The sequence below is a fragment of the Corvus moneduloides genome, chromosome 23, assembly GCF_009650955.1.
Source record: "Corvus moneduloides isolate bCorMon1 chromosome 23, bCorMon1.pri, whole genome shotgun sequence".
NCBI lineage: Eukaryota > Metazoa > Chordata > Aves > Passeriformes > Corvidae > Corvus > Corvus moneduloides.
The window spans coordinates 4,962,345-4,979,357 of NC_045498.1; the positions used below are offsets into that span (position 1 = coordinate 4,962,345).

Below are 17,013 nucleotides of genomic sequence, written 5' to 3' on the forward strand. Positions count from 1 at the left end.
AGGCCCAGGAGGAACCTTGGAGCTTTGAGTTGTTTCTCAACCACTCTTCAACAATCAGAACCAGGATTATGGGATCACACTCTGGAAAAATCCCAGGGAGAAACCTTGGAGCTTTGGCTCATTTCTCAAGCACTCTTCAGAGTCAGAAGCAGGATGTGTGGAGTCATTGATGCCAGGGATTGGATACTGGGAAAGCTTTGTGGATGAGGGGGTGGTCAGGCACTGGAAAAGTCTTGGGAATGGGAATGGGATTGTCAGGGCAACCCATGCAGAACGTGGGGGCTGTGCTGGTGCTCCTGGGAGCACCATGGGGACCTGAGCTCCTGCCTGGAGCAAATCCTGGTTTTAATGTGGATTTTTGGATCCTGGATTCCCAGGAGCAGGATGCGAGCCCTGGAACTCATGTCCACAGCGAGCTGGGAGCTGCCTCTCCTCATGGAAAAGCTCCATGTGCCCGTTCCTCCCGCAGGGACACCGAGCCCCACGAGTGGCTCCGTGGCAGCTCTGACTTTTCCCTTTTCCCTGTCCCCTCCTTCCTTCCAGGTCCCTCTGGACAGAGTCCCCTGCTGCTGTCCCTGAGTGGGAATTACTCGGCCCCTCTGACCGTCACCAGCAGCGGGAACAGCGTCTTCCTGCGCTGGTCCTCCGACCACGCCTACAACAGGAAAGGCTTCAAAATCCGCTACTCCGGTGAGTCCCAGCTGCCTCTGCCAGCAGCAGGAATGGCTCCACAGCCAGGAGAATCCATGGAATTCCTGCAGAGATCCAGCTGTGAGGGCAGGAGGTGCCGAGGCAGGGCAGGCACAAAGCCGGGCACGTTCCGAGCTGGGGAGGCTGGGAAAGGCAGGGTCTGTCCACAAGAATCCTTGGAGCTTTGGGTCATTTCTCGACCATTCTTTAGCAATCAGAACCAGGATTGTGGGATCACAATCAGGAGGAATTCCAGGGAGAATCCTTGGAGCTTTGGGTCATTTCTCGACCATCCTTTAGCAATCAGAACCAGGATTGTGGGATCACAATCAGGAGGAATTCCAGGGGGAATCCTTGGAGCTTTGGGTCATTTCTCGACCATTCTTTAGCAATCAGAACCAGGATTATGGGATCACAATCAGGAGGAATTCCAGGGGGAATCCTTGGAGCTTTGGGTCATTTCTCGACCATTCTTTAGCAATCAGAACCAGGATTATGGGATCACAATCAGGAGGAATTCCAGGGAGAATCCTTGAAGCTTTGGGCTGTTTCTCTACCATTCTTTTAACAATCCTAACCAGAATTATGGGATCACAATCAGGAGGAATTCCAGGGAGAATCCTTGGAGCTTTGGGTCATTTCTTGACCATTCTTTAGCAATCAGAACCAGGATTGTGGGATCACAATCAGGAGGAATTCCAGGGAGAATCCTTGGAGCTTTGGGTTGTTTCTTGACCATTCTTTAGCAATCAGAACCAGGATTGTGGGATCACAATCAGGAGGAATTCCAGGGAGAATCCTTGGAGCTTTGAGTCGTTTCTCAAGCACTCTTCAGAGTCAGAAGCAGGATGTGTGGAGTCATTGATGCCAGGGATTGGATGTTGGGAAAGGTTTGTGGATGAGGGGGTGGTCAGGCACTGGAAAAGTCTGTCCAGGGAAGTGCTGGAATCACAATCCCTGGAAGTGCTCAAACAAAGCGTAGATGTGGTGCTCAAGGACCTGGTTTGGTGGTGGGGTAATGGCTGGACTCGATCTTTGACACCTTTTCCAACCTTAATGATTCTGGGGTTCTATAAGTGGCTCTGGATCCGGATGAGGGAATCCCATCCCGAATATTTCTGTGTTCCTAAATGATCACATCCTTGCAGTGAGGAACATCCCAGAATGTCAGAACCTGCTTAGGAGCTGTTCAGAGCATGAGCCACGACTTCCCTGTCACCGAGGGTGTCACAGCTTTTTCAGGGAATTGTCAAAAACATCTGGATCTGGATGAGGGAATCCCATCCCAAATATTTCTGTGTTCCTGAATGAGCGTGTCCTTGCAGTGAGGAACATCCCAGAACGTCAGAACCTGCTCAGGAGCTGCTCGGAGCATGAGGCACAACTTCCCTGTGACCGAGGGTGTCACAGCTTTTCCAGGGAATTGTCAAACCCACTCTGTGCTCCTGCTTATCTGTTTGGGAGCAGAACCAGGATCAGGGAATCCTGGCTGCTCATCCAGCACAAAACTGCTGCCGGAGCTGGAATATTGGCTGAGAATTCCCTGCAGCGAATCCCTGTGTGGGAGCTTGGCAATTCTCAATTAACGGAAGTTCTCAAACCAGGCTCAGACCCTGCCAGCGCCTCAGAAATGAGGAATGAATTCACTCAGCAGATGGATTAAGGAATATTTCATTATCAGGATCGACCCCTTATTCCGGAGTGAGGCTCGGACCGGAGCCCCGCGCTCCTTCCCCGCTTCGACTTCGTGTTTATCCATCGTCAATTCCCCATTTTTCGGGAAGCTCAGTGTAATTCCTGGGAGCGGGAGGGGGATGACCCTGATGCTGCCCGTGCCGTGATCGGTTTCCTTTCTCCTGCCCCCCTTCCCAGCTCCCTACTGCAGCCTCCCGCAGCCGCCGGCGCACGGGATGATCCTGAGCCACTCCGGGCTGCGCCCCGGCAGCTCCGTGCGCTTCGGATGCGACGCCGGATACCGCCTGGTGGGACACAGCACCACCACCTGCAGCCAGCACCCCCAGGGCCACTTCCACTGGAGGGAAGCCATCCCCCTGTGCCAAGGTGAGAGCATGGACGGGTTGGGATCAAGTGCCAGGAATCCTGGGAAAAGCGGGGGAAAAGGCGGTGAAAAAAACCCCAAATTGGAATTCCCGTTGAGAATTCCGTGTTGAGAACGGGCTCGGAGCACTGAGGGGTGCTCCTTGTGTCCAAGGCCTTGGGAATAGATGGGCAGAGAGGGAAGGAGGTAACTGGGAGTGGGAAAAGAGGGAAGGGCTCCAGATGAGGGAGGAAAAATTCCCAATCTGTGTGAAGGTGCTGCTGTTGGAATTCCCGTTGAGAATTCCATGTTGAGAACAGGGTTGGAGCTGCAGGTGGGCACTGAGGGGTGCTCCTCATATCCAAGGCCTTGGGAATAGAAGGCAAAGAGGGGGTTAACTGGGAGTGGGAAAAGAAGGCCTTGGGATGGGGGAGGAACAGCCTCATCTGTGTGAAGACACCGCTATTGGAATTCTTGTAATTCCATGTTGAGGACAGACTTGGAGCTGCAGGTGGGCACTGAGGGGTGATCCTCATGTCCAAGGCCTTGGGAATAGAAGGGCAAAGAGGGAAGGGAGTAACTGGGAGCAGGAAAAGAGGGAAGGGCTCAGGATGGGGAAGGAAAAGCCCCATCTCTGTGAAGGCTCTTGGTGTGGAGGTGTTCAGACACTCAGTGAAGACACAGCCAAGCCTCGCTTGGGAGAAGCTTGGAAGAATCCACAAAGGCTTGGAAGAATCTGGAAAGGCTGCCAGGAGCATGAGGGCTGCTCTGCTTCCTGACTGGAATTCCCTTTCCGGTTCTTCTGGAAGTGCCCTCTTAGCTCTGCACGTGTCAGCGGGGGGAGGGAAATTCCTGGGGATTCAGGCAGCTCCCATTGGCTTCATCCAAGGTTTAGCCGTGGAGTTGTTCCTTCCACATTCCGTGCTCATTATCCGGAATCTCCTGCACGTCCTGCCCGGCACGGAGCGAATTCCAGCACGGGAAGCACTGGGGACAAGGCTCTGTGCCCGGGGGGTTCCGCTGCTGCTCCCGGTGTTCCCTCTCTGCTCCCACCTTTCCCTCCACCCACCAATCATCCCGGCTCCTTTGTGGAGCTGAATTCCCATCGTTATTCCAAAGGAGCCTTGCGGTGCCTTTGATCACTCATCCCTGTTCCAAGGGACTGAGCCTGGGGATTCATAGTGCGTTGACTTCCCTGGAATCCGGGCAGGGAGCAGAGCTGGCTCTGGCACCGTCGCTCTGCGGTGTCTGCATTGTTAGACCGTCAGGAGACGTGGGATTGTTCCATGTGGGAGGCTTGTAAGGCTCCTGGATCACTTTGGCTCTTCGGGAATTGCACCTCTGAAGGAGAACTTGGTGCTGGGAGCGCTCGTTTCCCTCTGGAGTTGATTTTAAAGGAGTGGGAAGTGCTAAACCAAGGCCCCGCTGCTCCATCCTGTTCCAGAGGGAGGCTGGACACAAGGTCAGGGAGGGATTTCACTCCCTGAAAACAGGGATTGGGCAAAGCCAAGAGCTGGGGTGAGCAGATGAACAGCCCAGCCAGGGCTGTCATGGCAACTGTGCCTCCCGAATCCTTAGCCCAGCCTGAGGGATTCCTCTGGTTTACTCCACCTTTTTTAAGGAAAATTGTGTCCTCAGGAACAGGTCTGGATCCTGCTAAGCCCTGACTGCCCTGCAGGGGTGGAATCCCACCTGAGCCTCGTGCTCAGCTCCCAGGAGGTGTGGTGGGGTGAGGGGAATGGACTTTTAAACCTGGGAGTGGGAAGGAGATGGAGGGAAGTTGGGAAGGGCTGGATTGGCTGGGGTGACACCGCAGCCACAGATCAGAGCAGGAGCAAGTCCCCAACCAGCAGCTCCAGGGCCACCAGGGAGGGGCTCGGAGCCAGACCCGCCGTGGTGGTCACTCCCAGGCCTGGGAATGTTGGGAAGCTCCCGTGGTGGTGCTGAGCAGGCCGGGGCTGTGCCTTGGGAAGGGGATTTTCCATGGGAAGTGAGCGGCACCAAAGCCATCCCGCACCACTCTGGCCCTGCTGAACGTGTGACATGGCAGGAGCCCCACGGGCACGATCCGTGGTGCCACTCCATGGCAGAGCAGGGATTCGAGGGCAATCCATAACATTCCAGGTATCTTCCTGGTTCGTTTTCCCTTTGGAGGAGTGGGAATGTCTCCACTGAGCACACAGGGCAGGATCTTGCTGCTGGATGTCCCTCTGGAAGAGCAGGGAGAACTTGAATTCCTGCCGAGGTGGAAAGAGTCCCTTTACCCCTCTCTTTCCTCTTTTCCTGTCAGGAATCCCAGCACTGGCCCGTGGCTCTCCCGTGCCCTGGGCTGAATGCAGGATTCGGGATTCAGGAGGAGAATTCCTGGCAGAGCAGCTCCACCCCCAGGCCTGGGCTGGCTCCTCTCCTGCTCCTTCAGCCACATCAAATCCAACATTTTTCTATCCCCACATCTCCCAAAGCAGCTTTTGGGGTGGGCTGTATCAAATTCTCACCCTTTCAGGTGGCAGAGATTTGGGAATTCCCTCCGTGGAGCTGCAGGAATTGTTTCCCCCATGTCAGGAAGGAGGGACTGGGGTGCCCAGAAACACAAATCCACAAGTGACTCTTCCCAAAGCTCCTTCCTGCCAGCTCAGAATCCTCTCCCCCTTCCCCGTCCCCTCGGAATAACCTTCCCTCCGTGCTCCGTCCTCGCTGGATTTGTGGAATATTCTGCAGGGAACCATCCTGGCTTGGCACAGAGGGCGCTCCATGATCTTCTGTGCCTTTGCTGTCTCTGCTGCTTTGAAGCAGTTTTGTCTTTGGGATCCCAGCTGCAGATTTGCTTTTTCTGTCCCTTCTCTTTTTTTCCTTTGTTTTTCCAAGCCAAACACTGGTTTGATTCCCTCTGGAACAACCTCCCTCATCCCACATTCCCATGAGTTGTGGTGCCCACAGGTTGAGCCTCAGGAATGGGTTTGTTGCCACCCCAAAAGTCTCTGTAAAGAAAAACTTGATACTGGTTTTAAACTGGCAGAGAGCAGATTCAGATAAAAGATTGGAAAGAAATTCCTGCCTGTGAGGGTGGAGAGGGGCTGGAATGGGTTTTCCAGAGAAGCTGGGGCTGCCTCTGGATCCCTGGAAGTGTCCCAGGCCAGGTCGGACAGGGCTTGGAGCCACCTGGGATAGGGCAAGGTGTCCCTGGCCATGGCAGGGGGTGGGATGGGATTGAAGGCCCTTCCAACCCCAACCATTCCATGATTCCGTGGAATGAAGGCAAGAGGCAGCTCAGCCTGGCTGCCCTGGAGCTCCTTCCCTCCCTGTCCCTCCCTGGGCCTCGGTTTCCTGGGGATAAATAAAAGGGATGATTTTTTGGGAAGCATTAAGGGAATGGAAAGGAGAAAGGAGCAGGCCTTGGCGGGGCTGGGAAGGGCTCAGCTTCCCCCCAGTCTCTGTGGCTGGAGCAGGAGGAAAGGGAAGCAGAAAAAAGGACCACCAGAGCTGCTGGGTGGCAGGGAAAAGGTTGGATTTTCCAGATGCCCTCTTTTCCCTGGAAGGCCATTGGTATTCAGCCTGGCAGCCTGTCTAGACACCAGGCCTTGGAGAGGGGTTGGCCAGCCCTGAGCTCGCTGCAGTGACACTCCTGTCACCATCAGTGCCGCCAGGGACGGGCCTGATCCTGCCTCTGGAATTGCTCCCACCCCTCAGAATTCCAGCACCTGCCAGCTGCTCTGGGATCCTGCTCCAGGCAGCAGCAGGAGTGGGATAAAAGCTGGACTTTATGTGGGGAAAGCCCCAGGGTTGTGCTGCTGCAGCTCCCTGGCCCTCACTGAGCTCCCAGTCACCAAAACGTGACTTTTCCTGCTTTTCCAGCCCTGTTTCTGTGCTTAGGGAACACCAGGAAGGTGAATGTGTTGGAGCAGCTCGGGAGAAGAGCTCGGGAGCTGAGCTGGGGCTGCTCCAGGAGGGAATGGGATTGTTGGGAAGCACAGGCAGATATTGGGATCGAGGGTTAGGGCTGTGCTTCCTGGCTGCTTCTGCTCCTTTCCCAGCCCCACAGAGCCTTCAGCAGCTTCCCAGTGGAGCTTCCCAGGTCCTGGCTGCTCTTCCCTTGGCATCCCACCCTGTCCAGACAGGAGGGATGTGGATCTCCCTCTTCCCCAGAGCCAGGCTTGGAGAGGGATGGGGACCTCAGGGTGGGTTTGGAGTCAGATCTGGATTTGCTTCCCCTCCTCCCCCGAATGCTGCTGGAAAAGCAGATTAGAGGGACATTTCCCAGCGCTGGCATTCCCAGGGGTGGGAAGCAGGATAACAACATCAATGGGGTGGTTCTTTGTGTATTTCTGGCTGTCACCTGCCTGTCCCCTCCCTGCCCTGCCCTCGGATCCGAGGATTCCACCGGGAATGGTGCAGAGCCTCCATCTCCAGCAGCTGCCTGGCTTTTCCATTTTCCCCCTGAATTCCCACCCTTTTCCTCCTCAGCTAAATCCATCCTCCCTTCTGCCACAGCCTAATTCCACAATTTGCTGCTTTATGGGATCCAGAAGTGCTCCTGGAGAGGGGTTTGGGGTGGCTGCTGCTGTGGAATCCTTTATCTCCACGTGAGAACTCAGCAGCGCTCCACCGATGCATTTTTGTGTTACGGTTATTATGGGAAGTGCGAGCCAGAGCCTTTTCCAGGAGGAACTGGGATTTGGGGTTGGATTCACTGTTGCAAACGCTGGTCTTTTATGCAGGGTGGGCACTCCCTGAGTTTACCAGTAGGAAAGTTTGGCATCTGGGATTTCAGTTTGGGATAAAACCAGCAGCTCCCTGATGGGTTTTTTGGGGGGGGGGGATGGTGTGTTTTCTCTTCCCAGCTCTCTCCTGTGGCATTCCCAGAGCCCCGAGGAACGGGGTTGTTTTTGGGAAGGAGTACACGGTGGGCACCAAGGCCGTGTACCAGTGCAACCAGGGCTTCCAGCTGCAGCCGGGCACCGAGCCCAGTGCCGAGTGCCTGCAGGAGGGAGTCTGGAGCAACGGGAATCAGCCCCCGCTGTGCGTGGGTGAGTGGGAATTCGGGATGGCCGGCCGGCGCTGGGGTGGCCGTTCCACCTGGAGAACAACCAGCTCTGCCCCACGGCTCTGGGCTTTGGGGGGAATTCCTGCAGAGATGGAATCTGGCAGGGGGTGGGGTGGGGTGGGGTGGGATGGGGATGGGATGGGGTGGGGTGAGATGGGGTGGGGATGGGATGGGGATGGGATGGGGATGGGGTGGGATTGGATGGGGATGGGATGGGGTGGGATGGGATGGGGTGGGATGGGGTGGGGTGAGATGGGGTGGGGATGGGATGGGGATGGGATGGGGATGGGGTGGGGATGGGATGGGGATGGGGTGGGATGGGGATGGGATGGGGATGGGATGGGGATGGGATGGGGATGGGATGGGGATGGGGTGGGGATGGGGTGGGGTGGGATGGGGTGGGATGGGGATGGGGATGGGGTGGGATGGGGATGGGGATGGGGTGGGGTGGGATGGGGATGGGATGGGGTGGGGTGAGATGGGGATGGGATGGGGATGGGGTGGGGATGGGATGGGGATGGGATGGGGATGGGGTGGGATGGGATGGGGATGGGATGGGGATGGGATGGGGATGGGATGGGGATGGGGTGGGATGGGGTGGGATGGGATGGGGATGGGATGGGATGGGGATGGGATGGGGATGGGGTGGGGATGGGGTGGGATGGGGTGGGATGGGATGGGGATGGGATGGGGATGGGATGGGATGGGGATGGGATGGGGATGGGATGGGGATGGGATGGGGATGGGATGGGGATGGGATGGGGTGGGATGGGGTGGGATGGGGTGGGATGGGGATGGGATGGGGTGGGATGGGGTGGGGATGGGGATGGGATGGGGATGGGATGGGGATGGGATGGGGATGGGGATGGGGATGGGATGGGGATGGGGATGGGATGGGGATGGGGTGGGGATGGGATGGGGATGGGGTGGAGATGGGATGGGGATGGGATGGGATGGGGTGGGATGGGGTGGGATGGGGTGGGATGGGGATGGGGTGGGATGGGGATGGGGTGGGGTGGGATGGGGATGGGATGGGGTGGGATGGGATGGGGTGGGATGGGGTGGGATGGGGTGGGATGGGGTGGGATGGGGATGGGGTGGGGATGGGATGGGGATGGGATGGGGATGGGATGGGGTGGGATGGGGTGGGATGGGGTGGGATGGGGATGGGATGGGGTGGGATGGGGTGGGATGGGGTGGGGTGGGATGGGGTGGGATGGGGTGGGATGGGGTGGGATGGGGTGGGATGGGGTGGGATGGGGTGGGATGGGATGGGATGGGGTGGGATGGGGATGGGGTGGGGATGGGATGGGGATGGGATGGGGATGGGATGGGGTGGGATGGGGTGGGATGGGGTGGGATGGGGATGGGATGGGGTGGGATGGGGTGGGATGGGGTGGGGATGGGGATGGGATGGGGATGGGATGGGGATGGGGATGGGGATGGGATGGGGATGGGGATGGGGATGGGGATGGGGATGGGATGGGGATGGGGTGGAGATGGGATGGGGATGGGATGGGATGGGGTGGGATGGGGTGGGATGGGGTGGGATGGGGTGGGATGGGGTGGGATGGGGTGGGATGGGGTGGAGATGGGATGGGGATGGGATTGGATGGGATGGGATGGGGTGGGATGGGGTGGGATGGGGTGGGATGGGGTGGGGTGGGATGGGGATGGGGTGGGATGGGGTGGGGTGGGATTGGATGGGGATGGGATGGGGATGGGATGGGGTGGGATGGGGTGGGATGGGGTGGGGTGGGATGGGGATGGGATGGGGTGGGATGGGGTGGGATGGGGATGGGATGGGATGGGATGGGGTGGGATGGGGATGGGATGGGGATGGGATGGGGATGGGATGGGGATGGGATGGGGTGGGAATGGGGTGGGAATGGGGTGGGGTGGGATGGGATGGGGTGGGATGGGGTGGGATGGGGATGGGGATGGGATGGGGTGGGGTGGGGTGGGATGGGGTGGGATGGGGATGGGATGGGGATGGGATGGGGATGGGATGGGGTGGGATGGGGTGGGATGGGGATGGGATGGGGATGGGATGGGGTGGGATGGGATGGGATGGGGTGGGGTGGGGTGGGATGGGATGGGATGGGATGGGATTGAAGGCCCTTCCAACCCCAACCATTCCATGATTCCATGGAATGAAGGCAAGAGGCAGCTCAGCCTGGCTGCCCTGGAGCTCCTTCCCTCCCTGTCCCTCCCTGGGCCTCGGTTTCCTGGGGATAAATAAAAGGGATGATTTTTTGGGAAGCATTAAGGGAATGGAAAGGAGAAAGGAGCAGGCCTTGGCGGGGCTGGGAAGGGCTCAGCTTCCCCCCAGTCTCTGTGGCTGGAGTGGTGCCTTGAGGGGCCTCCTAAAAACAGAGGCTGGACGGGAGTAAGGGAATAAAGGCAGGGATTTGTTTGAAAGGCCTTCAATATTTTTATGAGAATTAAGATTTTTAATAAATTTTAAAATTTTTTGGTTTTTTGTAATTTTTTATAAGAAGATTTTAATATTTTTAGTAAAATTGAGATTTTTAATAAATTAATGTTTTTCACTTTTTTGTAGAAGTTTTATAGTAAGATTTTAATAGTTTGATTAAAATTATGATTTTTAATAAATTAAGATTTTTTTGGGTTTTTTTGTAGATTTTTAATATTAAGACTTTAATATTTTTATGAGAATTAAGATTTTTAATAAATTTAAAATTTTTCGCTCTTTTGTAGATTTTTTATAATAAGATTTTAATATTTTTATGAGAATTAAGATTTTTAATAAATTAATTTTTTCACTTTTTTGTAGAATTTTTATAATAAGATTTTAATATTTTTAGTAAAATTGCAATTTTTAATAAATGAAGGTGGTTTTTTCGCTTTTTTGTAGATTTTTAATATTAAGACTTTAATATTTTCATTAGAATTAAGATTTTTAATAAATGAAGAAAAATTTTTGCTTTTTCATAGATTTTTAATATTAAGATTTTAATATTTTTGATTAAAATTATGATTTTGAATAAATTAAGATTTTTTGCTTTTTTGTAGTTTTTTAATATTAAGATTTTAATATTTTTATGAGAATTAAGATTTTTTTTAAAAATGAAAAATTTTTGCTTTTTTGTAGATTTTAACATTAATATTTTAATATTTTTACTAAAATTAAGATTTTTAATAAATGAAGTAAATTTTTAGGGTTTTTGTAGATTTTTAATACTAAGATTTTAATATTAATATTAAAATTATGATTTCGAATAAATTAAGGTTTTTTTGCTTTTTTGTAGATGTTTTATATTAAGATTTTAATACTGAGGTTTTTATTAAATTAAGAAATTTTTTTGCTTTTTCGTAGATTTTTGATACTAAGATTTTAATATTTTTAGTAAAATTAAGATTTTTAATAAATGAAAGTTTTTAGGTTTTTTGTAGCTTTTTAATATTAAGATTTTATTATTTTGATTAACATTAAGATTTCTAATAAATTAAGGAATTTTTTTCCCTTTTTTGTAGATTTTTTTATATTAAGATTTTTCATATCGAGATTTTTAGTCAAGTTAAGATTTTTAATAAATTAAGGACTTTTTTAGCTTTTCTGTATGCTTTTAATATTAAGATTTTAATATTTTTATTTCAATGAAGATTTTTAATAAATTAAGAATTCTTTTTGTTTTCTGTAGATTTTTAATACGAAGATTTTAATACTGAGATTTTTAATAAATTAATTTTTTTTGCTTTCTTGTAGATTTTTAATGTGGAGATTTTTATTAAAATTAAGATTTTTAATCAATGAATAATTCTTTTCGCTCTTTTGTAGATTTTTAAGATTAAGATTTTAATACTGAGATTTTTATTAAAATGAAGATTTTTAGAAAATTAAGAATTTTTTTAGCTTTTCTGTATATTTTTAACATTAAGGTCTTAATATTAAGATTTTTATTAAATGAAGAATTTTTTTAGCTTTTTTGTATATTTTTAGCGTAAAGATTTTCATATTGAGATTTTTAGTAAAATTAAGATGTTTATTAAATGAAAATTTTCAGCTTTTTTGTAGATTTTTAATATTAGGATTTTAATATTTTTATTAAAATTTTCATTTAATAAAAATGTTAATTTTAATAAAAATATTAAAATCTTAATGTTAAAAATCTACAAAAAATCTAAAAATTAAGATTTTTAGTAAATTAATATTTTTCTTCACTTTTTTGTAGACTTTTGACATTAAGATTTTAATATTAAGATTTTTAATACAGAATTTTTTTAGCTTTTCCGTATCTTTTTAATATTAAGATTTTAATCTTGAGGTGTTTATGAAAACTAAGATTTTTAATAAATTAAAGGATAAATTAAAGGAGTTTATCCTTAATAAGCTTAATTCATTTATAATTAAACTTATAAATACTGCCCCTTCAAGAACTCCTCTTTATGTTTCTGCTGCCTTTTCTATTCTATTTATTATATTATTTATTTTATATTTATACTTGGCTTTTAAAGCCAAAGATTTGGGCTTTTTCTGTATTTTTCCTGGACTTATGGCTCTGGAAAATCCCACCAGGGAGCTCCTGGTGTTTTTCCAACCTTTTCTCTTGGATTTTAGAGTTCATTACTCCAAATCTCTACTCCAAATCTCTACTCAAAATCAGCTTTTTCCCTGCAGGGAGCAGCCAGGACTGGCACAGGGAGAGGGAACAGCAGATTTTGGGATGCCCGGGGTGATGTGGGATTGAGAGCAGGAGCTGGGATTTTTGAAGAGGGAAGTCTGGGGTAAATCAGTGTGGGATCCTGGCACTCAGCTGCCTGGAGAGGGATGCAGGGAATTCCTGGATGCAGGGAATTCCTGGTGCCAGTAAAACCGACAAAAATCCATTTCTACCACATTGCTGGAATATTGTTGAGCCTTATTTCCAAAGGGGACCCACAAGAGGAAAGAAGGAGAAGTGGGGTGAAGAAAGCCTTGGACCAACTCCGAGGGTTGGGTCACTGGGGACCTGAGTGTCCTGTGGGATGTAGCTGTTAGAAATCCTAATTAATTCACCTTATCAAACTGCAGAGATCTGCTGACCAGCTGTGCCCATGGCCACCTGGAAGCTTCCAAACCAAGCTCTGCTTTTTATTTCATGATTTAGCATCGTTGCGAGGAGTCTCCTCTCCGAATTTCAGGCCACGTCACCGCTTTTAACATCACCCTGAAAGTTTTCCTTTCCCTTCTCAACAACAATCCCAGCAGGGGACGTTCCCCCTCATTAAAAACCCGCCACACCTGGATTGTTTTGGGGTTGAAACCTCAATTAACCAACTCTCTGTGTTATTTTTTTGGCTCGCTTTCCTCCCTGCCCGCTGGGCTCAGCTGTGACGTGCCCCGACGTGGGCAGCATCGCGGTGGAGCACGGCCGCTGGCGCCTGACCTACGAGGTGCACTACCACTACAACGCCCAGCTGATGCTCATCTGCGACCCTGGCTACTACTACACTGGCCAGAGGGTCATCCGCTGCCAGGCCAATGGCACCTGGAGCATCGGGGAGCCCGTGCCCACCTGTAAAAGTAAGAGCAGGGTGGCACCAGGGTGGCTCCGGGGGCTGGGTTTGTGTTCGGGGTCAGCGCCGGGGATTTGAGGGTGGTGCTGGTGGGTGATTGTGGATAACCAAGGAGGTGGTGGTGCCCTTTGGGTACCAGATGAGATGGTTTGGTGCGGATTTTGGGGAAGAAATCCCTCCTTCTGAGCGTGGGGATGGGTTGCCCAGGAAAGCTGTGGCTGCGCCATCCCTGGAAGTGTCCAAGGCCAGCTTGGAGCAACCTGGGATGGTGGAAGGTGTCCCTGCTGTGGGGTGGGACTTGATTACTCTTGGTAGCAGCTGAGATGGAGGCAGCAGAGCTGTGGAGCATGGTTTGGCCTTTGGGGCATTTGTGAGATGGTTTGGTTCAGAATTTGGGAAGAAGTTTCTCCCTGTGAGGGCGGGGAGGGGCTGGGATGGATTTCCCAGAGAAGCTGTGGCTGCCCCATCCCTAGAAGGGTCCCAGGCCAGCTTGGAGAAACCTGGGGTGGTGGAATGTGTCCCTGCCATGGGGTGAGAGTTAATTACTCCTGAGGTGGAGACAGAACTGCTGGAAGAGAGTTGGGATGCAGGGAGAGGTCACCTCTGGATCTGATTCCTGGTTTAATCTCAGCACTTCTCCAGCATCTCAGCTCAGCTGTTGCTGTGGAGTCCCAGCAGCTTCGCTGTCACAGCTGCTCTGAAGTCGGGGCTTTTAAGGAGGAAAAATAAAGAATTCTGCTGTCAACCCTCAGCTCTCACACAGAGGTGACGGCGGCACCTGCAAACCAAACCCATTGGGGCACACGAGCAGCTCTCAGCTGTTCTGACACCGCTGCTGTGCTTTGGAGCTCTCCTTTTGTCAGAGGTGGAATGTTTTTCTCTCCAAGTGCAGACAGAGACAGCAAAATCTCTCCTTCCCCGCTGCGGCCTTTGTTTGTGGAGCCGTGACTGTGGGTGACAGATGCACTTTTCCCCCTGCCAGCTCTTCCTCCTGACCTCCTTTTGTTCCCAGATTGCCACCGAAATCCAAGTGACAGGATCTCGGATCTCGGCAGTGCCCCGAGGTCAGGAGCAGCCAGCGGGAGCTCCACAGGGTTGGCAGAGCTGGAAGGCAGAGAAAATGAAGATAAAATCAAGAGCTGGAGTTTGGAGGGGGAGCGGGGTTTGCAGGGGCTCCTGCATCCCACAAACCCAGCTGGGATCTGCAGATCTTGGAATTTCAGCTTGTGGGGACGAGCTGGGTGTCACTTTTCATTGGAAACTTTGTGCAATTATGTACTAGTTTGAAAACAAACCAGTGGGAGGCACCAAGTCAGAATAACAATTTAATGGAAATTAAAGAAAAGGAAAAAAAGGTAAAAGAAAACACTGTCAAACTGACAGAGTCAAGATACAACCTGACTCCCTGTTAGTCAGGGTGGTGGTAGCAGTCTGGTAGAATGGTGGCTGCAGTCCTCTGAAGCAGTGATCCTGTAGAAAAGGGTCTGCTCTTCCTCAGAAGGTCCAGTGGTGGCTGTGTAGCTCCTGTCCTCTGGAAATCCAGTGGAAAGGGTTGTCTGTGGTGTTCAGAATCTCAGAGTATATCCACGATGGGATGCTTGGTTCCTCCCTCTGGGTGGAGCATCTCACAATGGGGTAATGAGTCATGAGGCCAAGTGTTGATTAGGCTCATTAACAGAAGATAGTCCGGAGGGAATTATCTCTGAGTCGTGCAGCAGGACAATGATGGGCCATTAACAGAAAGTCTGGGGGGAGGAGGCAAGGAAACACTGCCCCACCTGATTTCAACAGCTCCTGAGGATGGGAATAGAATACACTGCAACCCAGGACACATTCCAAGGTCAGCTTGGACAGGGCTTGAAGCAACCTGGCCTAGTGGGAGATGTCCCTTCCAACCCAACCCATTCCATGATTCTGCGGGTTTTCTGGGAATGGCTTCCTGCTGCATCCAGCAATGGGTGAATGACAGAAAAATATTCCCCTGTGAGGAAGTTCTGGTGTGAAAAACTCCTCTGGTTCCTTCCCAGCCTGTCTTTAGTGCTTCCCTCGTGTCCTGAAGCATAAATGTTAACAGCTCTGGGTTTTGTCACCTCATCCAACCCTGCTCTGGAATTATTACAATTCCTGGAATCATTTAATGAGCTGCCCGCTCCAGCCATAACTCCTGGGGCTGTGCCTGAGTGCATTCCTTCCAAACCCATCCCTCCCAGCCTGTTTTCCTCACTGTCCTTTGGGATCTCTCCTAGTTATCTCCTGTGGGGACCTGCCCACCCCTCCCAACGGGAACAAGATCGGGACCCTCACCAGTTACGGGGCCACTGCCATCTTCTCCTGCAACACCGGCTACACCCTGGTGGGCTCGCGGGTCCGGGAGTGCATGGCCAACGGGCTCTGGAGCGGGGCTGAGGTGCGCTGTCTGGGTAGGTATCCCTTGGGAAACTCCTGGTGCCACCCCCAGGGCTTGGGAAAGGCTCCTCAGGGCGCCTCAGGAAGGAGCAGGGATTTTAGGGATGGATTGGAGGAGGAATCCGCGCTGCGGGGTTTTAAGTGGGTATAAAAGGGAAGCAGAATGATTCCTGCATCCTCAGTAGGGGTGAGGTGTTGGGAGAGCTTTGGGGTGAGGAGGATTATTTATGGCAGCAGAGTCTGGAATTAACAGCCTGGAGCTGAAAGAGGGATGGATATTGGGATGGATACTGGGATGGATACTGGGATGGATATTGGGATGGATATTGGGATGGAATTCTTCCCTACAAACAACAGGCATGGATTGCCCAGAGAATCATGGCTGCCCCATCCCGAGTGTCCATGGAAAGGTTGGATAGGGCTTGGAGCACCCTGGGATGGTAGAAGGTGTCCCTGTGGACGATGCTTACATTCCCTTCCACCCCAACTTCTGAGCACCCCGATCCCGCAGAGATCCGGGCCTTGGGCGATGCCTTTGGGGGACCCCTTTGCTGGGATCTCCGGGTGATTCCCGCTGTTTTGCTCTCTCCAGCCGGGCACTGCGGCGTGCCCGGCCCCATTGTGAACGGGCAGATCAATGGGGAGAACTACAACTACCGGGGCAGCGTGGTGTACCAGTGCCAGCCCGGCTTCCGCCTCATCGGGATGTCCGTGCGGATCTGCCAGCAGGATCACCGCTGGTCCGGGAAAACGCCTGTCTGTGTGCGTAAGTACTTGTCATTCCTTCAGCCCTGGGGGGAAATTCCAGCCAGGAGGGTGTGGAAGGGGGATATTCCAGCCAGGAATGTGTGGAAGGGGCTCACACCCTCAGGATGTGGGGTGGCCGTGCACGCACGCTCCGGGTGTTTTGCAGGAGCATCCCCGGGGCTCTCCAAGAAAAGATTTCTTTGTGCTTCAAAAATTCCACGGAATTTCTCCTTCCTGAGCCCGGCTGAAGGTGTGGGATCAGAGGAGAGGAGCCTTTTTGGGGTCAGAGGGAGTTAAAGGCAGGCACAGCCCTACAAACACACCCCGGTGGTCAGAATCCTTGAGAGCCACGCTCCGTGTCCATGGAAAATCAGGATCTCTCCTCTGCTCCTTCCCAAATCACCTTGAAACTCCTCGTTTATCTTCCCAGGACATAACCCAATTAACCAACTCCCTGGAGCTCTCAGGTGTTGATAAGTTGAAGCATCTTCTTATCAACAGGCAGCACAATCCGTGGATTTCATTTCGTGGTGCTCCAGGTGTTTGTTCCCATCTCTCCCGTCTGGTTTGG

The 17,013-nt window shown here is 51.4% G+C and overlaps 1 protein-coding gene across 5 annotated transcripts in view; it reads left to right on the forward strand.

The window, feature by feature from the left end:
* The window catches only part of CSMD2 (CUB and Sushi multiple domains 2), a 350,153-nt gene that overhangs the window by 301,852 nt on the left and 31,288 nt on the right, over window positions 1-17,013 (forward strand). For all 5 annotated transcript variants that reach the window (XM_032132060.1, XM_032132059.1, XM_032132058.1 and 2 more), the window contains 6 exons: window positions 544-690; window positions 2,563-2,751; window positions 7,567-7,752; window positions 13,102-13,296; window positions 15,536-15,709; window positions 16,288-16,461. In XM_032132060.1, the coding sequence (XP_031987951.1) occupies window positions 544-690; window positions 2,563-2,751; window positions 7,567-7,752; window positions 13,102-13,296; window positions 15,536-15,709; window positions 16,288-16,461 (1,065 nt within the window). The remainder of the gene's footprint in view (window positions 1-543; window positions 691-2,562; window positions 2,752-7,566; window positions 7,753-13,101; window positions 13,297-15,535; window positions 15,710-16,287; window positions 16,462-17,013) is intronic.